Source organism: Oryctolagus cuniculus, chromosome 2 (genome assembly GCF_051225735.1).
Source record: "Oryctolagus cuniculus isolate XC-2025 breed Fujian yellow rabbit chromosome 2, ASM5122573v1, whole genome shotgun sequence".
Classification (NCBI taxonomy): domain Eukaryota; kingdom Metazoa; phylum Chordata; class Mammalia; order Lagomorpha; family Leporidae; genus Oryctolagus; species Oryctolagus cuniculus.
The window spans coordinates 182677325-182700521 of record NC_142868.1 but is presented as its reverse complement, the minus strand read 5'-3'; the positions used below and the strand labels follow the sequence as shown (position 1 = coordinate 182700521).

Here is a 23197-nt window from a genome sequence, read left to right as displayed (position 1 = left end):
GGGAAGCCCAATCCCAGGCCAAGAAGCAACCGGCCTCTCTGTCCCAACTCCCTCTCTTCACGTGACCTCCCCCGAACACGGGCCCAGGCTACAATTTCTCCATGTCTTGTCCTCATGATATAAGCAGGGTTGGCCAAGGTCTGAGGGGAGAGACCAGGAAGCGAGCTGCAGCAACAGCTTCTCAATCAGCAGCGAGCTGAGCCCCAGCCCTGCCCCCCAGGGGAGGCCTGACTCATGTGGCATCTGCACATCCCTCCCCTGAGACCTGCTCAAGGGCACAAGGTCACCCACTCAGAGAAAGGGCATGGCGTGAAGAAATGCCATCCCTTGTCACAGGGGACCTTGGGCGTGGGATCAAGCAGGAAGAGAGGCGCGTGAGGCAGCTATGTTGTCTGTGCACCCCAACAGGGGAAGAGAACCCCCAGTGGCCCCCAACGCCACACTCCGCAGGGGGCATGAGGACAGGCAATAGCTCACCAGTCTGTGACCCAGGCTCTCCCTGGCTGCAGCTTCCTCCCCTTCAACAAGCAGAGCCCAAGGGCAGCCCCTGCCTCCCCGAAGGGGGCCACAGGTGTGATCTGAGGAAGGGAGGGGCCAGAATCCTGCCTCAGCCACACCCTCTCCCCCGGCACTGAGTCTGGGCCTGTGATGGCGAAAGGCTTTCTTTTTTTCTTTCTAGTTTTTAAAGATTTTATTTATTTGAGAGGTAGAGTTATAGACAATGAGAGGAAAAGACAGAGAGAGAGGTCTTCCATCTGCTGGTTCACTCAGATGGCTGCAATGGCTGGCACTGAGCCAATCCAAAGCAGGAGCCTGGAGCCAGGAGTTTCTTCCAGGTCTCCCAAGCAGGTTCAGGGGACCAAGCGCCAGGGCCATCCTCCACTGCTGTCCCAGGCCACAGCAGAGAGTTGGATGGGAAGAGCAGCAGCCGGGACTAGAACCGGTGCCCATATGGGATCCCAGCGCTGCAGGTGGAGGATTAACCTACTGCGCCACAGCACCGGCCTGGGAAAGGCTTCCAACTCTAGAGCTTGTACCTGGCATCAGGTGTGTTTTAGGTGCATTTTTCTGGATGACTACTGTTGCCAGGTGGCAGCTGGGGTGCCTAGCAACCTCTGAGGTCCCCAACTAAACTCTGCAGCATGGTCACAAGGGAACAGTGACAAACAACTCTGGTTCTTTCCCCTGGGCCTGTGGCGCTACCCCAGCACGCCCACGGAGCCCAGGGGCTGGAAGTCTGCCAGACATCCCAGCTCCACGTACTGCCACAGACCACCAACAAGGTCAGAGATGCGCCAGGGTCGCACTCAGAGAGCACCAAACCCATGAGGCCTTGGAGGGGGCCAGGCCCATTCCCCTCCCCGCAGAGGAGCTGGAGACAGGTGAAAGTAGCAACAGATGGGGCCGGCGCTGTGGTGCAGTGGGTTAAGTCGCTGCCTGCAGCGCCAGCTCTCCATATGGGCACTGGCTGAGTCCTAGCTACGCTACTCCAATTCAGCTCCCCTGCTAATGCACCTGGGAAAGCAGCAGCAGTAGACCCAAATGTTTGGGCCCCTGCACCCACGTGGGAGACCTGGATGGAGTTCCAGGATCCTGACTTTGGCCTGGCCCAGCTCTGGCTACTGTGGCCATTTGGGGAATGAACCAGTATTTGGAAGATCTGTGTCTTTCTCTCTGTAACTCTGCCTTTGGAATAAATTTTTAAAAAAGAAAAGAGGGGCCGGTACCATGGTATAGTGGGTAGAGCCACAGCCTGCAGTGCTGGCATCACATATGGGTGCTGGCTCTAGTCCCAGCTGCTCCACTTCTGATCCAGCTCTCTGCTGTGGCCTGGAAAGCAGTAGAAGATGGCCCAATTGCTTGGGCCCCTGCACCCACATGGGAGACCTGGAAGAAGCTCCTGGCTCCTGGTTTCAGATCGACTCAACTCTGGTCATTGTGGCCATTTGGGGAGTGAACCAGCGGATAGAAGATCTCTCTCTCTCTCTGCCTCTGCTTCTTTGTAACTCTGCCTTTCAAATAAATAAAGTTTTTTTAAAAAAGAAAAAGAAAAGCAACAAAGCTGCTGAAATCCAGCACCCTTTTCAGTGACCAGCACCCTCCCCCCCCCCCCCCAACATCATCCATCAAGCTGACACACCCACCCTGCCACCCTGGGCCTGTTCTGCTCCTCCGCAGGGGACCGTGGCTGTGGCTGTGGTTGGCAGCAGGACAATCGCCCAGGGCAGCTGTGCTGAGAAGAGAGGCAGAGGCCTCCATCTCATCGTGGGTACGGCGGAAGAGGAGGCCCAGAGGGGACACTGACCAGAAAGAGGCCACACAGCCCTGGGCAGGCACTAACTTCTACCGCACACTCCCACGCAGTTCAGGGAACAAGATAAATGCGCGCTGACAGCATGAGAGGTGAGACGGAGACACAGACGCTGCGCATGCGCTCTGCAGAGAGGCCCCTCTGCAGGAGTACAACATCACAAATTTCTGCAGGCATCAAGCACGTGTGTGGGCATACGGAGGGCGGCTCTGACGGCTAAGGGTGCTTTACACTGGAGCCACGCCCACACAGCTTCGGAGCCACGCCCACGCAGCCTCGGGGCTCCTCCCCTTGCGTTCTCTCGTTTTCACCCTCACCTTGTACAACAGGAAAGTGCCCTCTGCCACTCGCCCTGTGCTGGGCTGGGCTGCAAGGATGCATCACGGGTGCTCCTGGAGGTAGCGCCCAGGCCCCTCACCGCCTCAGCCCAGGACACGGGGCCCCGGGCAGCACCCCTCCGCAGTCTCCCCAGGGTGGGACTGCACCAAGGGGCTTCGCGGGTTCTGGACTCCCGGCTGCCCCCTTCCTTGCCCTGACTTCCCCAGCATCTCACGCCAGAGGATGCAAGTGGAGACCAGGGCGGACAAGGGCCAAGGTCACATGGGGAGAAGTGAGAGCGCCGGGCACTGGCTGCAAATCCCAGGTCCGAGACGGCCTCTGGGGCCAGTCACAGACCCCGGGTGGGTCGCAGGGAGGGGAGAGGCACAGGACAGCGTGCGGGTGCCAGGCGCTGGGCCGTCTGTCCTCGCCAGGAAGGCTCGGGGCGCTCTCGCCCAGCAGGTGCTTCTCTGTGTGGTTCTAAAACTCCAGCGTGGCCAGGGAGAATTGCCCATGACTTGGAACTGCCTAGAGGTGACAGTTGTAGGCACTGCACATGTACCAAACTGTAGGCTTTTAAATGGTTAAGCTCCATGTTACACGAATTTCACCTCAAGAAAGAAGATGACAAAATCAAGCAAATCTGAAAGCCTTTTCTAGCCCAGCAGCCAACTTCTAACGCTGCATTTGGGGCCGGCGTTGCGGCACAGTGCGTTAAGCTGCCACCTGCAATGCCATGAGGTGGGGGTGGCGCCTTAACTGAATAAGCACCTGGGGTGGGGTCTTCACATGCGCAAAGCTGTCTGGGACTTTTACCCCCATGTGGATTTCATTCCCATGCGGTTATGGGGTGTCTCCTCCTTCCTGGCCCTGGGTGAAACACAGGTGCATCCTGGGATGTGGACATATTCGATTGACAGTTTGACAGGTGAAGGGGTAAAGTTACAGAGCAGGACCATCTAAAGTCCCTGCCCACCTGGACAGAGCTAACTGCTTGCCAACTTCCCCCTATCAAGAGGAGGTAGGTAAGAGATGGGCTTCCAGGTTTGCATTAAGGTTTTTTTTTTTTTTTATTGAAGCGAAATTCATGCAAGAAAATTAACTCCTTAAAGGCACAGGGTTTGGTGCGTTCACAACATTATGCAAACACCACCTCCCCTGCTAGCCCCCTAATGTCTTCATCCCCTCCACAGAGAACCACGCACCTGCTCCATAACTGCTATGTTAGCACTGCACCACGCAGGAATCAGGGGTCAGGCTGGTTAGGGCGCTGGCTTTCAAAAAAGAAAGCCTCCACCAGTATGGTTTTCTTTATATTTTGTCTATTTTTACCAAGCATCAGACAATCCACGCTAGAAAGAAAAGCAACTTCCAAGCTCGCCTTTACCTGGCTGTGACTCGAACCACAGGCGGGAAAGGCAGCAAGGAGCCGAGGTGTTCGCCCTGTGCCTCGGAGCTGCTCCCTGGCACTAGGGTTTCAGCCAGGAATCCTTGGAGCAGCTTCCCGGGTTCTGAAGCCAGGAAGCATTTCCTAGATGAACAGAAGAAGCGGTGCCAGTGCACCCTCGTTCAGGGCCGGGAGCGGGGGACGCTGCCTCAAGCCCTACGAGACACCATCCGCCAGTGCTCTCCGGCGTTAAAAACACAGGCTGCTTCTTCACAAACTCAGACGCAGAGCTACAGAGGACACGACAGATCCTCTCCTGGGCAGGGACGCACACAGACACTGGACACCCGTGTTCACACAGCAGGGTCCACAGCCAGAGCTGGGAACGACGCACACCTCCAAAGAGAGCAGCGACGGCGGGACAAACACACGGGGAGGGGCTTCCAACCTGGGCGACGAGATGCTAAGGGACCAGACTCAAAAGGACATGAAGCACCTGACAAAGCGCCCAACAGGCAAATCCGGGAGACAGGATGTGGGGCAGTGGTTATCGCAGGCTGGGGGATGGGCAGTGATGGCCGCGCGGGCGCAGCTTCTGCTAGGGAGGGCAAAACTGTCCTGGAAACGGCGCTGGCGATGGCACAGCACCACGAACGCCCTGACGGCCGCTGGCCCGTACACTTGGACACAGTTAAACTGGCGGGTTTTGGCTATTAATATTTTACCATAAAATCAATGCACACACACAAATAATTTCCTAAGTGCCTATGTCCTTCGATCCAGCAGTTCTACTCCTAGACTTTCATTGTTCAGATGCACTTACACACGTGTGGACATGGTAGCCCTATAAGATATATATATTTTTAATTTATTTGAAAAGCAGAACAGACACAGTCTGAGAGAGAGAGAGAGAGAGAGAGAGAGAGCGAGCGCTTGATGGAGCAGGACCTCTCATTTGATGACTTAGTGTACAAGTGCCTGCAACGGTCAGGGCTCAGCCGGCCACAACAGGAGGCTGGAACTCCATCCAGGTCTCCCATGTGGGTGGCAGGGACCCGTGTACTTGGGCCGTCATCAGCTGCCTCTCGCGTCCGCGTAAGTAGGAAGCTGGGACCAGGAGTGGAACTGGGACTCCAACCTGGACACTCAGACGTGGGGTGCAAATGCCTGCCCCTGTGAGGGTGACTATCACACAGTCAGAGGAGGAGAGAAATGACTGACGCCGCTTATGCACCAGGAACTACAACACAGCCTTCAGCAAGGGCGAGGCGATGCCGTGTGGGCTTAGAATGCTGAGACAGAGGGTGGGAAGGTCAAGGGCGGAACAGTGGACGGGCTAGAGTGTGTGTGTGTGTGTGTGAGTGTGTGTGTGTGCGTGCCAGGGGCACGTCCACATCTGGAACTGAACGGAACTCGCTGGGAAGACAGAGGAGAAAGATAGCAGTGGCCGTGCAAGGCACAGGGAGCCCGAGGGCTGGGAGACACAGGCAGGGAATGGCTTCTTTTTCCTGGTACACGCTCTTGTATACTTCCAGAATGTCACACCGTGCGCACTTTTAACTACTCGAAAAGTAAAACATTCCAATGCCCCACTTTTGCTTGTCGGTATTTCAGCAGAGCTTACGTCAGAAACCAGCCCTTCGGCCAAGAACCACAAAGGTTGGATAAAATACAAAGCGAAACAACCAGAACACAACGCTCAGCTCCCTGCAGGCAACGGGAAGCCACCAAGGTACCCAGGACTTGAGGGGCCAAGGTCTCAGTGCGTAAAGACATTTAGGCGAGCCAGGAGGCAGGGAGTTGGGGCTGCAGCAACACGGGCAGGCGGGCAGGCGGGCAGGCGAGGGCTCCCGGGCCCCCGCAGCACCGGCTCCAAGACCCGGAGGACCGAGAGCCACGATCAGGGAGCCCGACTGCCGGACGCCACTTGCCCTGGGCAGCCCCGGCGGGCGAGGCGCCGAGCACGCACAGCCGCGGGGCCAGAGGGCCGGCCTTTCCCTCACGACCCCTGAAGACTTATTTCCTGAGAACAGGTACAGACCAGAAACAAACCGGTTCTCAGACTGAACCCGGCCTTCAGCCCTTCACACCTGCTCTGGGTCCCCCGGGTTGTCCCTTCCCAACATCAGCCACAAGACCACACCACGTGAGAGAGCCACCGACAGCTCTCTCTCTCCCTTTCATATAATTAAATAAATCAGGGCGGGGGTGGGGGGAAGAAGAGGGAGGGAAGTGGGAGGAGGAGGAGGGGGCAAGGAGGAGGGGGAAGAGGGGAGGCGGAGGGGGAGGAGGAGAGGGGGTGGGGGAGGAGGGGAGGGGGAGGGGGAGGGGGAAGAGGACTCTAAAAGCAACCAGAGGGAAATGCAGGGGTTCTTGAGAAGAGCAACAGCAGAGCCGAGGCTGGCGCGCCCACAGGTGTGGTGGAAGCCGGGCGGGGCTGGGGGTGCGCCACCTGACAGGGCTCAGAGCCTGCAATTCCGCCTCTGCGGAGAGCGAGCCCTCCAAAGCTCGGGGTTGCTGAGGTGACGGCTGTAAGAGGCGCCCTCAGGAGGGGCTCGGGCCACAGGCACTGCTCCCTCCACAGTGGGATTAAGGCCCCTTTGACAGGGGCCACAGGAAACACCACCTGGGTGCACCGGGGAGGCCCCCACCAGGCCAAAGGCCAGCAGCAGCCTTGGACTTCACGACCTCTAGGACTGCGGGAAACTTCCGTTCTCGGGGCGGGCATGGCGGCACGGTGGGTTAAGCTGCCACTTGGAGTGTCTACGTCCCACACGGCAGTGCAGGTTCTAATCCCAGCTGCTCAGCTTCCAACCTAGCTCCCTGCTAACACACCTGGGAAGCCCCAGATGATGGCTCGAGTGCTTGGGTCCCTGCCACCCACTCCTGGCTCCTGGTTTCAGACTGGCCCAGCCCCAGCTGGGAGTGAACCAGCAGATGGAAGATCTCTCTTTCTCCCTCTCTCTCTGGTTCCGTCTCTTTCTCTCCCTCTCTCTGTCCCCTGCAATTCAAGTAAATAAATAATTTTTTAAAAAGAAAAATAATTTTAAAAATAGGAGGAACAAATTACTATGATCAGTACTGAAAGAAGGGAACATCACTACAAATTTGACAGATGATAAAAAGCACAAAGTATTAACACTGTTATGCCAAAAGTTTGAACATTTAGATTAAATGGATGAGCTTCTAGGGAAGAAAAAAAAAGTCCCCAAAACACCCACAAAAAGAAATACACAGTGTGACAACCTCGCGGCCACGGCGGGAGCCGAGTCCTCCCCCTCACGCTCACCGCGGAGCCACGGGACAACACGAACAAGTTCTGAACATTCCAGCAATCCGAGGGAAGGAACCCCCGAACTTCTCCAGGGACTGGAAGCAGCGAGCCCTTCTCTAGTCACTCCCGGAGCCTGGCATAACCACGACACTGAAACTTGGCAAGGACACAGGAATCCCCAGCAAGCTAAAGTCACAGGCAATGGGACCCTAGTCCCCGGCTGCGCAGGGTGCCTCTGCGTCTCCAGAGGCCGCACACGTCAAACAGTCACTCTCAGGGAACCCGGGGCCAGGAGGTGACCCAACCAGCCCAGACTGCTCCCAGAACAGTGCTGGGCGAGGCCGCGGGCCTGGCGGCTAAGGCATCTGCAACCCGCATCGAAAGACCTGGGTTCAAGCCCCGGCTCCAGCTCCCTGCTAGTGCAGCCCCTGGGAGGCAGCGGTGCTGGCTCAGCTAACCGGGTTCCTGTCACCCACACAGGACACACGGATTGAGTTCCCGGCCCTCGGCTTTGGCCTGGCCCAGTCCTGGCTGTTGCCAGCTGCTGTTTCTCTGCCTCTCAAATAAATTCAAACAAATGATCGAGCCGGGTTCAACAAGTCACTCCACTGACAGGCACCTGCCGAGCCTCGCTGGGGTGCACGTCAGAGCCCCTTCCCCACTCTGGCCCCTCCTTCCACAGACCCTGGACCTCTCACCCCGGGGAGATGTCTGCTCTGCTGGTGCACATGGCCGGGCAGGCTGCCCACGCCCTCCAGCTGCTCCGTGGGGCTCTGCACTCCTAGGACACCCAGGGATGACCCCCTCGGCCGTCCAGGCTCCCTGTGCTGACCCTGCCCAGAGGGAACACATGGCCCTGGCCCTTAGAACGGGGGTCCCCAGCGCCAGGCACCTCAGCCTGCCCATAGCCACTTCGAGGTCTACAGGTTAGGACTCGAGTCTCTGTGTTCTTACCCGACCCTCAGGGAACCCACGAGACAAACGTCAAAACCTCTGCTGACGAGGAGAGTGGAACTCTGGGATAGCTCGTTTCAAGTGTCTAGGCAGAGAATCAGAGGCCCAGGGTGGGTCCCCCCTCACCGGGAGGCCTCCCTCCGCCATGCACCACTCCCCATGCTTTAACATGGCCTGGATGGCACGAGCTGAGATGGACAAGGCGGACAGACCGACACACTGGAAGCGCACAGGAGCCGTGGCCATAGAAATAGGCTCCCAGCCTGGTGAAGGGCTGACACGCGCTTTTCTACAGCACAGAGAACCCAGAGTGGTGTGGCCACAGCCCGAGTGCCAAGACGCCCATCAGAGGGCACAGGGCACAGGGCACAGGGGACGGGGGCTGGCCAGTGAGGCTGGACCTCTGTCACGAGAGAGGCCAGGGAAACTCTCCTTGCAACCCTGCCTTCTGAAAGAGTTGGGGCCGAGGCCCAATTCCGAAGCGTCTAGATCTCACTAAACCAGAGAGAGAAAAACCTCCTCCAGGGCAAAGGAGGCTGGGACCCACCAGGCACCTGCCTCCGTGCGCCTCCACCTGGCACCGTCTGGACTCGAGGATGCTAAGGCCAGACAGTGGGCCCCCCACACTAAGACCTGCTGCCTGAGTGCCGGCGGCTCCGAATCCAGGGCAGACACAAGAGGACACGCTTCCAGAGTTTCCAACCCGACGAGCTTGTTTTCAAAGGGGTCAGCCAAGGGACAGCAGGCAGCTGGTGGGTGCCGTTTCTGGAAGGCTCCAGCGGGTGCGCGAGCTGACTCGAGGGAGAACCTATTTAGACCCCCGAGGCCCAGGGGGGCCGGAGCAGGGCTATGCCACGGACTGGGCTTGGGGGGGCGGGGCCGGGAAAGCAAGGGCAGGCACGGCCAGGCCCTTCTCCCGATGGATGGACGTGAATAGTGGGGTCCCTGGGACGGGGCTGCTCATCCTCCTGCACAGACGACCGGGACCAGGGAGCAGCTCCCCGGGGTGCAGGCAGTGAGGCCACGGCTGGGTCCTGTGCTGCAGAGGCTCCACCCCTGCTCTGAGCGCACCATGGGTGCACGGCGCCAGCCGGCAGTGCCACCAGCCAGAGTGGCATAGAGTGGCAAGGCAGGGAGACCGGCGTCACCCGAGGACAGCGCACGGGGAGGCCGCTGGATGCTGGGGCAATGGGTTTCTTTAAACTGAAGAGTTTTACATTGTAGGAAAGAGAGAGAGGAGGAGGGAGGAGCTGCGATGCCGGCCCAGCAGGAGACTTAGGAGAGGGGCTGCACAGAGGAGCCCAGCAGGTCACACTGCAGGTCCATGGGCCCCCCGCCCTCCCCCAGACCCTGAACCTGAGCTCCGGGTCCAAGGCCACCTGAGACCCCAGCCTCACCTGCTGCTGGCTCTGCTCCTCCAGGTTCATCTTCACCTCCAGCGACTGGCGGGCCTCCAGGAAGGCCTTGCGCTGCTTGCGGTCGGCCATGTAGTAGGACATGACGCCCACGATGATGACGCACAGGTAGAGGAAGATGTTGGCCAGGATCTGCAGGGAGCAGAGGAGAGGACAGTGGTGAGGCACATCTTCAGGTGCAGGGATGGAGGAGAGGGGCAGGCAGGGGCACAATCAACCGAGACGCCCGGCGCCCAGAGGGAGTCCCAAGGGAGCCCAGCAGAGCCTCTAACCTTGATGGGGTATTTGGGCTCCCGTAGTGGATCCTGCCCTGTGAACTAGGGATGGGTGAGGCCTTTCAAAGCGGACAGCTCGTGGCCTGGGCGGCAGGGGGAACCGCAGGGCCAGAATGCAGGCCTCCTGTTTCAGGCCCTCAGCTACCCATGCGTTCATTCACCCATTTGCTCATCCAGCACTGGGTGCTTGTGGGTGCTGTGCTGACTCATTACAGGGCGGGGTAGGTCCCAACAGTTAGGGGCATGAGATCCTAAAAGCTACAGGAGTCTGGGACCAACCCCAGCTGCAAGCAGGCAAGGGGCTGGCCAGGACCCGTATCCAGGTTCCATAAGAACTGAAGCCATGGCTGGCGCTGTGGCTCACTAGGCTAATCCTCCACCTGCGGCGCCAGCACCCCTGGTTCTAGTCCCGGTTGCAGCGCCAGATTCTGTGCCGGTTGTTCCTCTTCCAGTCCAGCTCTCTGCTGTGGCCTGGGAAGGCAGTGGAGGATGGCCCAAGTGCTTGGGCCCTGCACCCGCATGGGAGACCAGGAGGAAGCACCTGGCTCCTGGCTTCAGATCGGCACAGCTCTGGCCGTGGTGGCCATTTGGGGGTGGTGAACCAACAGAAGGAAGACCTCTCTCTCTCACTAACTTTGCCTGTCAAAAAAAAACTGAAGCCATGGGGACTGGGGAAGTGAGCCCTGACACCACTCACACCCTCACCCCACCCCTACACTGCCTGCGAGCCCCGTGCACTAGCACAAAGGGCCATCCCTGGCATGCTGCACTCCCCAAGTGTCCTGGTCCCCACCCTGCTGCCACAGGCTGCTGGGACCACAGACCCAATGGCTTCCTGCTGGAGGGAACCTTGGACCTGGACCTGATTAGCCACAGCACACCCACCTTCCTAGCGCTGGCTGCTGACTGTGTCCCCCCAAAGGCGGGGCCAGGTACTGATTCCTCCCATTTCAGGATGGCTGGCCCCTCTGAGCCTTCTCTGAGCAAGGCCCGTTCCCTGGTGTGGCTCTTCCCACTCCCCCTAGGCCCCGCCCTCCTACCCAGCTCGGATCCCCACGGTCCGTCGGTGAGGGGCTGGGCAGATGCAGCCACACAGGCGTAGTCTCGGACTTCAGTCTGGAGTTGAGACATGTCATGGGAAGGGAAGCAGAGGGGTCTTAATTCCTGACCCTCGGGGAAGAAGAGGAGGCTGCCGCCCCCAGGACAATGGAGTCTACAGTGTGGAGTACAATGGGCAGGTGCAAAGTGCAGGGACAGCAATTTCAGATGCCTTAAAACAATTTTCAATGTGAAAGGGGGAGAGCAAGAGTGAGCAAGGGGGAGAGCGGGCACATCCCCCTTCCCTGGTTCACTCCCCAACCGCCCACGACAACCCACGGGGCAGGACCAAGAGCAGGCGGGGATCCCACTCCGGTCTCCCACATGGGTGGTAGGAACTCAATTACCTGAGCCGACACTACTGCCTCCTGGGGCTGCTCGAGCAGGAAGCTGGGGTCAGAGCCAGGTGCTGAGCCCAGGCACGCGGATAGGGGATGTGGGTGCTTTTAACTACGAGGCTAAACAGCCACTCTCAATTGTTTTTAAGGTTGGTTTATTTGAAAGGCAGAGTTAGAGAGAGAGAAAGAGAGACAAGGGAGGAGGGAGCAGGGAGGAGGGAGCAGGGAGGAGAGAGAGAGAGGAGAGAGAGAGAAGAGGAGAGGAGAGGAGAGGAGAGGAGAGGAGAGGAGAGGAGAGGAGAGGAGAGAGAGGAAAGAGAGAGAGAGGATAGAGAGAGAAGGGAGGATGGAGGAGAGAGAGAGGAGAGGAGAGAGAGGAGAGAGAGAGAGGAGAGAGAGAGAGAGAGGAGGGAGGGTCAGTCTTCCATCTGCTGGTTCACTCCCCAAATGGCCACAACAGCCAGGGCTGAGCCAGGCCAAAGTCAGGAGCCAGAAGCTTCCTTTGGGTCTCCCAGATGGGTACAGGGGCCCAAGGACTTGGCCCATCTTCCGTTGCTTTTCCACGTGCATCAGCAGGAAGCTGGATCAGCAGTGGAGCAGCCAGGATTCGAACTGGCATCCATATGGGATGCTGGCACTGCAGGTGGTGGCTTTATCTGGTACACCACAGCACCGGCCCTCTACTCTCAATTTTAGTTGTTTCAATAAGATGTTTTCACAGGCCAGGTCTCACACTCACGTCCTGGTTTTCTTGGTTAAGCAGCAGTTTGGTTATGGTCTGAGCATCCCCCAAGGCCTCACCTGCTGAAACTTCATCTCCATTGTGAGGAACTAGGAGTCCTCGATCTACAGCAGGGCCTCTGGGAAGGGACTGGGTTTAGAGAAGGGTTGGGGCCACATGACTGAATCTCAGTAGCTTGATAAGAGGGAGAGTGGGGGGCTGAGATGGTGCAGCAGGTTCAGCGACTGCATGCGATGGTGGCATTGCATACAGGCACAGATTCGTGTCCCGCCGCTCCTCTTCCAATCCAGCTCCCTGCTGATGTGCCTGGGAAAGCAGCAGAGGATGGCCCAGGTGCCTGGACCCCTGCACCCATGTAGGTGGGAGACCCAGATGAATCTCTTGGCCTTGGCCTAGCCCCAGCCCTGGCTGTCGGCAGCCGTCTGGGGAGTAAACTAGCAGATGGAAAATCTCTGTCTCTCCCTGCCTCTGTAACTCTGACTTTCAAATAAATAATAAATAAATCTTTTTTAAAAATAATAAAAGATGGAGAGCAAGAGACACAAAGATGAACACATGTGCTCTATCTCTTGCCACGTGATGCTGCTCTGTCAGCCACTTCATCACCAGATGAAGATCCTAGACACTGCACTCCTAGAAGGAGTCAGGTAAACCTCTTTGTAACATAGCCTGCACCGACAAGACATGGATCAGCACCTTGGTTTGCCCTCTGAACCATTTTTTGTGTTTCAAGACAGCTGGTCAACACCTCCACGACCCACCACCACCACACCTGCAGAACGCTCCTGCAGTGGCAGCACATGGCCACCAGGGGGCGCTCAACAGGGCCGCTGCGTAAAGAAGTAAATAGGAGGGGAACCTTCAGACTCCCAGCTTATTCGATGGCTGGTTCCAGCAGCAAATGCCCTATCCAGGTTTTGTTTACTGACTTGAAAGGCAGAGACACAGACAGAGCTTCCAACTATTGGTTCCCTCCCCCCAAACGCCTGTGATGGCTGGGGCTGGGCCAGGCCAAAACTGGGAGCTGGGAATTCAGTCCGAGTCTCCCTTGTGGGTGGTAGGGACCTGAACAGCTGAGCCTCCACGCCTGCCTCTCAGGGCTCACACTGGCAGGAAGCTGGAGCCAGGAGCCAGAGCTGGGAGTGAAACCCATGTTCTCGGATGTGGGATGCAAGTGTGTTAACTGCGAGGCCCAACCCGGGGTCTAGACATTGTTAGAACTAAAAACTGTCACAGTAGCGCCCCCCAGGCACTGACGTGTGAGCTGCAACCTTTACAATCTGAAACAAAGAAGTGCCCCAAGACGTCCCATGGTGTCCGCACCCACCCACCCAAGCTCTGAAAATGCACACCTCTCCTGCTTCAGATGAACGTGCCCTTGAAATACGTCTGTAAAAAGTGCCTCCTCCTTCAGCAGTGAGCCAGCACTGTGCTGCCGGGGCCGCTGGGGACTCGACGCTCCCTGCACCCAGGACCGACGGCCCGGGGAAGGACGCGCCACCGCGGCAGACAGGGTGGCTGCCATCCCTCCACCACGCACCACCCAGTGCTGCCGCTCTGTGCAGAGTAAGGACCGGGCCGAGGGAACGACCGGGCCTCCAGGGAAAGCCTGCCCCGCAGGGAGAGTCTGAGACGGCTCTCCCGCGTCACAATGACAAATGGGTTTCTCCAAAGTGCGCCCCGAGCTCTGCTCACCGGGGATTAATTTTCTAGCGCTCCTGCCCAGGGTGCGTGGAACCTTCCTTTAGGGACCTCATCTCGTCTCCCCCCAGGGCTGCCCTCCCTGCATCCACCCCTGTGCAAACCCCCAGCCCCGCCTCGCCCCCCCAGGCTCCCATCCATTCTGATGCTGGCCCCCACCAAAGGCAGCTCCGCCCCACGCCCTCCCCCATTGGTCCTGCCACTGTCGGCTGGGAAGGCGGACACTGCTGTCCTCCTCACCCACCGTGTCCCCAGGCCCCACCCTACCCCGTCCAGCACCGGGTGTTCCAGAAACCCGGATGTGTCCGGCACCACACTCAGACTCACCCCAGAGCCATCAGCAGGTGAGTGAGACAAAAGCCTCCAGTACCACAGCCTGCCCCAGGGCCTCGAGGGTTCAGCACAACATCTCTGCCCCAGGGCAACATGGGAGGTTCTGGTGCTCCCCAGAGCACCCTGCAAGCCAGGACAGCACAGAGAGGGCACAGCTAGGGAAGTGCCCTGGCGCAGGGCAGGGCGCGGGAGCAGGTACGCAGTGGGGCCTGCGTGAGGACGGCCGCAGGAAGGCAGAGGTCAGATGCACTGCACACCCGGGCCCGCCAGGGAAGCCGCCCCGTACCCATCCAGAGCGGGGTTACAACCAGGGCTCTGCACACTCGTGCCGCACGGCCTTGTGAGCAGAGGGGAGGGAGCGCCGGGCCAGGCCCCTCGGAAGGTCGGCAGGAGCGCGCGTGCCTGGGGCTGTGCTGCTCGGTGCCAGCGGTGGTGGCACCCGGGAGCTTGCCACCTGGCCAAGTCCTGCGTCCCACACCAGCCTGCAGGCTCGGGGAGAGCCCGCCACACCCGTGAGGTTGATCCGCTTGCTCTGGGCCTCCAGCAAAGGCACCCCTCCCGCTCTGGGGCCTGCCCATGGCAACAGGTGCCAGACCCTGGGGTCTCTCTATTTGAAGATCTTTTAACATGTTTGCTTGATCCTGAAGTTTTCTTTTTTGGATTTAGTCATTTATTTGAAAGGCAGAGATCTTCCATCCGCTGGTTCACTCCCCAGATAGCCACAACGGGGCTGGGCCAAGCTGGAGCCAGGAGCCAGGAACTCCATCCACGTCTCCCATGTGGGTGCAGGGGCCCAGGCTGGGCCATCTTCTGCTGCCCTCCCACGTGCATTAGCTAATGCAGGGAGCTGGATCGGAAGTGGAGCAGCGGGGACCGGAACCTGTGCCCACGTGGGATGCTGGTGCTGCAGACGGCGGCTGAACCTGCTGTGCCACAGGCTGGCCCCTAAGGTGATTTTCTACAAAGAGTTATTTCAAACCCTTCAAACTGGAGAGAAAACCTTACTCTGTCTTCCCAGGCACGAGTCCGGGACTTTCACCAGTGCTGCGGTTTGGATGTGGTTTGAGTGAGTCCCCAGGGGTTCAAGTGCTGGAAGCTTGGGCCCCAGCATAGTGATCCCGGAGACATCTGGGCCTGGCCTGGAGGGAGGTGTGTGGGTCACTGGGTGCTGCCCGGACTCGTGGCGCAGGGGCTGCTAAAAGCCTGGCCAGCTGTGGGCCGCTTCCCTTTCTGTTTCTCTGCCACCGTGTGATGAGGCCAAGGGGGCCCCAGAGGCCCCATGATGCTTGGGGCTGATTGATCTTGGACTGTGAGCCGCCCACACCCTGGGCTGAATACACCTCCTTCACCTTGGCCGCTTTCTCTAGGCCAAATAATCCCCACTCGGCGGCAAGGAGTCGATTTTTAAAGCCCTTTCATCGTGTTTGGATTTCAGGTTTTTTTTTTTTTTTAAAAAAGTGGTCATTTCCCCTGCAGAGACCTCTCTCCAGTGAGGGGCAGACCCCATGCTGCGTCCTGGAGATGGAAAAAAAACCTAAGGATTTCTCATCTTCTGGGGATAAGCGGGGAAAACGGAGGGAGTGGGGGTGAGTCAGCAAAAGCAGGACGGACGGAGCAGGGCACGCTGCAGTGTGTCCACGCTCGGTGAAGACATGGAGCTCTTGCGTTTGTTTTTGTGTGTGTGTGTGTGTGTGTGTGTTTTTTTACAGACAGAGTTAGAGAGAGAGTGAGAGAGAGAAAGGTCTTCCCTCCGTTGGTTCACCGCCCAAATGGCTGCTACGGCCAGCGCGCTGCACAGATCCGAAGCCAGGAGCCAGGTGCTTCTCCTGGTCTCCCATGGGGTGCAGGGCCCAAGCACCTGGGCCATCCTCCACCGCACTCCCTGGCCACAGCAGAGAGCTGGCCTGGAAGAGGGGCAACCGGGACAGAATCCAGCGCCCCGACTGGGACTAGAACCTGGGGTGCCGGCGCCACAGGTGGAGGATTAGCCTAGTGAGCCGCGGTGCCGGCCTCTTGTGCATGTTTTAACCCGTGATTCTACACCACAAAGGCAGTTTAGACCAGTGCCCAGTGGGGACCGGCACCGAAGGAAAGGCCCAACTCCAGAAAGCGCATTCAGGACCGGAGTCAGAACAGCCCCCCGCTCCACGCGTCCTGCTCATGGTTTCTCCCACTCAGCAACACAAGGGCACTTGCCACACAGATCTGACTTTCTCGAATTGTCTTAGTATAAACTTGAAAACAAATGGAACAGCCCGGGGGAGGAGGAACACACAGTCTGGAGACAGAAGATGCCTAGAATATTCCAGAACCACCAGCATCACGCAGACGTCCTAGGGGCAAGTGCTGAGACGGCCGGACCGCACACCCCTGGCATCGCGTCCAGGGGCGGGGCACAGGCCTCCCCAGCTCCCAGCTCCCAGCGGGACTCAGATCTTCAGAGGCCAGCGTTCCGCAGGCTCTCGGCTGCCCAAACCCGCACCACCTCCTCTCCTGGGTCAGCTTCGTCCTTGGCTATTGGATCCCGTTCTCCGCCCTCCAGGGCCTCTTCAGAGCCGCTCAGCAGCTCCCCTCCTCACCCCTCAGTGCCTCCCCAGGCGCACCTGCACTCTCCCCGAGCCCCGGGCTCAGCCCAACCCTGCCCTACCGCTAGGTCCGTGTTTTGCAGCCACGGACATCAGCTTCCCCAGGAGAAATGGTTAAGAATAAGGGTTCCCGGATTCTCCCACACTGCTGAGCCCTGCAACGTGACTGCTGCCTCTTCCAGCGATTCTCTTCCATTGAGTCCCTGTCAGAAGTGGAGGAAGAAATACTAAGACAGGGGTCAGCGTGGTAGCACTGCAGGTTAAGCCGCCGCCTGCCGTGCCGGCATCCCAAATGAGCACCAGATTGAGTCCTGGCTGCTCTACTTCCGATCCAGCTCCACATAAGTGCCTGGGAATGCGGCAGAAGGTGTCCCAAAGGTTTGGGCCCCTGCACCCATGTGGGAGACCCTAATGGGGTTCCTGGCTCCTGGCTTCAGCCTGACCCAGCCCCAGCTGTTTGTAGCCATTTCGGGAGTGAACCAGCAGACGCAAGATCTCTCTGTCTCTCTGTTTCTCCCTCTGTAACACTTTCAAATAAATAAAATCTAAAAGCAAGCAGGCCAGCCAAGGTCTTCCAACCGTCCTGGTTCTTTAAACCAAACTCTCATGTGACTGCCTTAGGTCGCCTCCTGACACCCATGGCCTATTTCTTCTTGTCTCTTGCATTTCGTAACAACCTCCTGACCCTGGGCTCTCCCTGACTCTGACTTACAGAACTGCCTTTCTCTTCCTTCCTGGCCCACGCTCACAGCTCCATCCGCCGAGAAGTGTTCCATCTGGCGAAGCTGCTGCACGTCTCCCGCATTGCACCCCATTCCCTGGCTTCCAGTTCGGCCTCCGCGTCGTCGTCCCCTTGCCAGCTCACGGGCCAGTGCTCCGCAGGCATGGCCACCTGACCTCTGCAGAGTTCCCCATTCCAAACCGCAATCCAGGCCATTGCCTCGGCCATCTTGGGTTCGCACCACCTGGAGGGGCTTCCCTCGCCCTCCGCCCAGGGGTCCCAACCTCGGCGGCACCCCAGAGGCCCACACGCTGGTTCTGTTCCAGGCACAGCCCCTGACCAGCCCGGCCGGGAAGGCCTCACGTCTGCCGGCCACGGCACAGGATCACAGCTCTCCCAACCTTGCGCCCCAGCTAACCAGCACAGGGCGCTCAGCGCAGCACAGGCCTCAGGATACCTTGGCAGAACACCTGAGCCAAGCCCAGCCTGCTCTCCCCAGCTCCCTGGGACTGCTGCCCGGACCCGCAGAGGGTCCTTCACTCCACCTGGTCTCTCAGAGTCTACGGGTCTCCTCCCTGCCACTCCTCCTGCTTCACCTGCCCAGGGCTGGGGACAGACTGTCTCTCTGGTCCTGCCAATCCGCCCTCAGTCTACACTAACCTTCCAAAATTATCTCTGCAAATGCCACCTCCTGCTGAAAACACCACAGTCACAGCTTCCAACTGTCCAAGAGCGGACACCTTTGTTTTGGCATCTGAGGTCCCACACACTTCGGGCTCCAGGAACTTTTCTAAATAGCTCCACGATTCCCAGAATGCACCGTGCTTGTCAGCGTCTCATCGAGACCACTACAACACCTGGCAGGAACTGCTCCGGAGGGCAGAAGCCTTGTTTCAGCTTGCGGTCTGGGAGAGTCACAGGGCAAGATTGGCGACCAGAAGGAGAGAGCGCTAGGCCAAGATCCACCTGGATAACCAACTGTCTAGTAAGAACCATCTTCAGAAGGCAGTCAGGACCTGGCCGGCCTTGTGCCCATTCCACTTCTCACCCAGCTCCCTGCTCGTGCACCTGGGAAGGCAGCGGAGGACCGCCCAAGTGCTTGAGTCCCTGCTACCCACACGGAGAGCGGGATGGAGTTCCAGGTCCCTGCTACCCACACGGGACAGCAGGATGGAGTTCTAGGCTCCTGGCTGCAGCCTGGCCAGCCCGGGCCATTGTGGCCATTTGGAGAGTGAGCCAGCAGATAGAAGGTGTGTGTGTGTGTGTGTGTGTGTGTGTGTCTAACTCTGTCCTTCAAATAAAATGATAAAAAAAAAAGAGAGAGACCTCTCTGGAGGTGGGCCCACCTCCTAGACATCATAATTGTGTCACGGGGGCCGGCGCCTGCAGCACCGGCATCCCATATGGGCGCCGGGTTCTAGTCCCGGTTGCTCCTCTTCCAGTCCAGCTGTCTCCTGTGGCCTGGGGAAGGCAGTGGAGGATGGCCCAAGTCCTTGGGCCCTGCACCCGCATGGGAGACCAGGAGGAAGCACCTGGCTCCTGGCTTCAGATTGGCACAGCTCCGGCCGTGGTGGCCATTTGGGGGGTGAACCAACGGAAGGAAGACCTTTTTCTCTATCTCTCTCTCTGTCTATAACTCTACCTGTCAAATAATAATAATAATAATAATAATAATAATAATAAATTAGGAGTTAAAGCTGATCTTAAAAAAAAAAGCATAATTGTGTCAAGTCTCCACCCTTAGTCCATCAACCATTGATTCCTTAATCATTAACACAAGGCTTCAGGGCATAAACATGTGCGCAAGTTTGGGACGTCAGGTCTTGTTCAGAACATAACACAAGCCAAGTTGTTCAGCCAAGCTCCTGACCTCCGGGCGGCCCCCGGCGGCACCCTTGACCTCGGTGAACATGGCAACCCTCCTGGTCAGACTCACACTTCTGCTCCAAGAACCCGGGGAGGCAGCCTCGTTCCACCAGGCCCACGCACGTGGACTCTGCATTCACTTTACAGACGCCACACTTGCACTACTACTGTTAAACGTTTCAGCGTCAGCCCTCGAGTAGAACAGATACATCTGTCCTTCACGACAGAGATTGCTCCGGGGCAGGGACGAGGTCAGTGCTGAGTTCCCAGCGCCGGGCCAACCCCCGGCCAACCCCCGGCACGGTGACTACTAGGTGGAGTGAACAGAGGGACGCCAAGGGCAGGGCAGGAAGGATGTGTCAGCCCCACCGCTGTCCTGAGGCTTCCGGCGCCCCAGGCAATACACCCCAAGGTGTGCTCCCAAGGGGAGAAGCTCCCCACTCGCAGCGCAGGCCCAGCCTGGCCACTGCCTGCTCGCTAACCTCCAAATGTGGCTCCTGCATGGGCCCTCCTTGCCCGCTCCAGCCCAGCGGGGTCATGCCCTCCCTCATTCCTGCACTGCAGCCCGGAGTGGAAGCAAATATGCAGAAAAAGTCAGAGGGCAGAGGGCGGGCGACAGACACAGCCACACACCGCGGGCGGTGTCACAGAGCCGAGACAGATCAGCAGAGCAATCACCCAACGGAGGATGAGGGGACTTCAGGACTTTCTTCTCTTTGTCTTATAAATCTTTCTACGCCAGCAGGCAGTGGTGGCGGCTCGAGCAGTTGGGTCAATCCGAGTGGCAGACTTGAAATGAGTTCCTGGCTCCCGGCTTCAGCCCAGCCCAGCCCAGCTCCAGCTGCTATGTGCATTTGAGGAGTGAACCAAAGAACGGCAGCGCGCTCTCTCGCTCTCTCTCTCTTGTTTTACAAACGAAAACAGCTTCCTGCGAACGTGCACTCAGGGATATAGCTGGCGACGGCCCCACACGGCTGGGGCCCGGTGACCCACGTGGGAGACCCAGGTTCCTGGTTCCTGCCTGGCCCAGCCTTGGCTGTGGCGACCATTTGAGGAGCAAAGCAGTGGATGGAAGATCTCTCTCTGTCTCCCTGCCCTTCAAATAAACAAAATTGAAAACAAAAAAGAGTGAGCGCTGTTTGAAACCTGCTAGTGTTCTCCTTCAGGACCCGACTGCCAGGAAGCTCAAGAACCCTCCAGGACCGAGATGCTTCCTCGTGGAAATCCCCTCCTCACACTCCGGAACCCCCCCGTGGGGTGCACCTGCAGGCAGCAGGTCCTCCTGAGCGACCCCAGCCCTCGGGCAGCCCGCCCCATCAGTGCAAAGCGGCACAGCCTCGGCAGGGTCCCCGGGGAAGACAAACCTCGCCAAGCTCGTCAGACCAGCGAGGCCTTTCTCCGTCCTCCTGCTCTGCTTTGTCCCACCAGCGGGAGAGAAGGGAGGAGACCCCTGCCCCCGGACAGGATGATTCGAGCTGCCAGGCCAACCATCCGTCACCAGTCGGTCTGGTGGGACAGCCCCGTGGGATTGCCACTCGTGTCCTTTCCCAAAGCTAGGTCCTCTGGAGTGGCCGCACCGTGGGCCAGTGCCATGTCACTGGGGCTCTGCGGCCAGGCCCCCTGGCCTCTCAACCCCGCAGCCCTCACGAACAATTTCTCTGGGTGGCACCTGCTTTCCTCCAACGCCCTTCCTCCCTGCCCCTGGCCCATGGGCACCAGCCATGGCCTCCCAGCCTGGAGCTCACACTCGGAGCTCCAGGAACAGGTCTGAAGCCTGAGGCATTCCCAGCTTCTCAAACGTCTCCTTCCGGCTTTCACCTTGTATGTCCTCTCGTGGCCATCACACTGCGTCACACGCTACAGCCCTGTCCTGGGTTTCTTCGCTCTTGTCCTCCAGGGAACATCGGATGCAACCACCTCGTGGGCACCACGGGCAGCGGTCCACCATGGCTCCCACAGCGCCACGGTGCCCTGCTTCCTCCCCCACAGGGCCCCGAGGACCATGTGTCCCATCCACCCCACTCCCACAGGATGGTGAGACCCCGGGAGAGACACAGCTCCACGCCCAGGCCAGGAGGAATTCCGACTCCACCACGGCCTCAAGCTCACTGCTTCCTCTCTGCAGCGAGCCCGGCCTTGGGGCAGCGGGGAGAATTCCTCCCGCAGATGCGTGGAAAGCACACGGCATCGCGCTGTGCTGGAAGCTCGTGAAGTCTCCGTCGCCACTGCCTACAGTACATTCCCACAATCGCCACGCAACCTGACTCCCATCTCCCGGCTTCTCAGTCCTCAACGCGCCAAGTTCATGTTCATCACCTGGGACGGCGACGCGTGTCAATGGTTCCCAAGCCCTGCTCCACCCGAGACGTTCTGCTTTGGGATAACTGGAATGCAACCCAGGAATCTGTATGCGGAATGTAGCCCTCCCCCCACCCCCACCCCCTCCCAGGGGAGTCTAATGCAGCCAGTCCTACTTGGGAACCACAGGACTGAAGTATAATATTAGCACTGCACTGGATGATAACTGACAGCCAGGGCCCTTGGCCTTGACCTACAAACTTCACCCAGATGTCGCAGATTGTCTCCCCCACAGCTCGCAGTCGCTTTCCTGCACCTGTCACCAGTCAGGTCTCAGAGGACATCAGTTACAAGCCCACCTGGCTGGGTTGCAAGGATGCCAGGACCTCGCTGGCCACCTGGACAGCTAAGCTCCTGTCCCTTTCCTTCTGTGCACCTCAGGTGCATCGGCAGGAAGCTGGACCAGAAGCAGAACAGCTGGAACATGAACTGGCACTCTCACGGGATGCTGGCATCACAGGCGGTGGCTTAGACCTCTCTGCCACAATGCCAGCCCCTCTGCCTACCCCATGCTGGGAAACTCCCGCTGAGCCACCTGCTCACGAAGGGACAGACCAAGCACGTCCCAGCCCAGGGTGGCTGCTGGCGCTGGGGACACCACCCAGCCTGGCAGCCTTGAGTCCGCAAGGCCTCTCCAGTCCCTACGGTGGGAGGCAGTGTGACGGAATGAGCACTGGCCGGAGCCGGACAAGCTCCCACTCGTGACTCTGCAGCAAGTCCCTTCTAATTCCCTCTCCCACCACCACGCGAGGAAAAGGAAGCCAGCGGCTTCAGTACTCAGCTCCATTTAAGAAACTATGCTCCACCCAAGGCCACAGAGATTCTCTCCTAGGTTTTCTTCTAGAAGTTTTGTGGTTTAACTCTTACTATAATCCATTTCAAGATATCTCTTTATCGTCGAGGTGAGAAGTGGGTTTCTTTTTTCCATTTGGTTATCTAATTATTCTGGCATCATTTGTTAGACTATCCTTTCCCCACTTTTATTAAAAATGAATTGTCACATGTGCAAGGAATAATTTGTGGACTTTATTCAGATTCACTGATCCTTAGGCTAATACTATGCTGTCATAATTACTGTTACTTTAGAGTAAGCCTCAAGTTCAGGTAACTAAGTCCTCTTAGTTACAAAAAAAAAAAAAAATTCTGGCTTTTCCAGTCCATAGGGGTATTCATATACATTTTATAACCATCTTATCAATTTCTACAAAAAAAGTTAAGGGGATTTGGATTTGAATTAAATCTCTCACAATTTGGAAGAACAACAATATTAATTCTTCATTTTTAAGAGGCATAGGGGGCTTGCGGCGCGACTCACTAGGCTAATCCTCCGCCTGTGGTGCCGGCACCCCGGGTTCTAGTCCTGGTTGGGGCGCCGGATTCTGTCCTGGTTGCCTGTGGGGAGCAATCCGGACTAGACTGAGTTACTGGAATTAAGACTTATTCTATGCATCTGCTCTCCCACTGTGGGGAGCAAACCGGACTAGACTGAGTTACTGGAATTAAGACTTATTCTATGCATCT

The 23197-nt window shown here is 58.2% G+C and overlaps 1 protein-coding gene across 4 annotated transcripts in view; it reads right to left on the bottom strand.

The window, feature by feature from the left end:
* ADCY3 (adenylate cyclase 3) overlaps positions 1–23197 on the bottom strand; it is an 80945-nt gene that overhangs the window by 28742 nt on the left and 29006 nt on the right. For all 4 annotated transcript variants that reach the window (XM_051843203.3, XM_051843206.3, XM_051843204.3 and 1 more), the window contains exon 2: positions 9642–9791. In XM_051843203.3, the coding sequence (XP_051699163.3) occupies positions 9642–9791 (150 nt within the window). The remainder of the gene's footprint in view (positions 1–9641; positions 9792–23197) is intronic.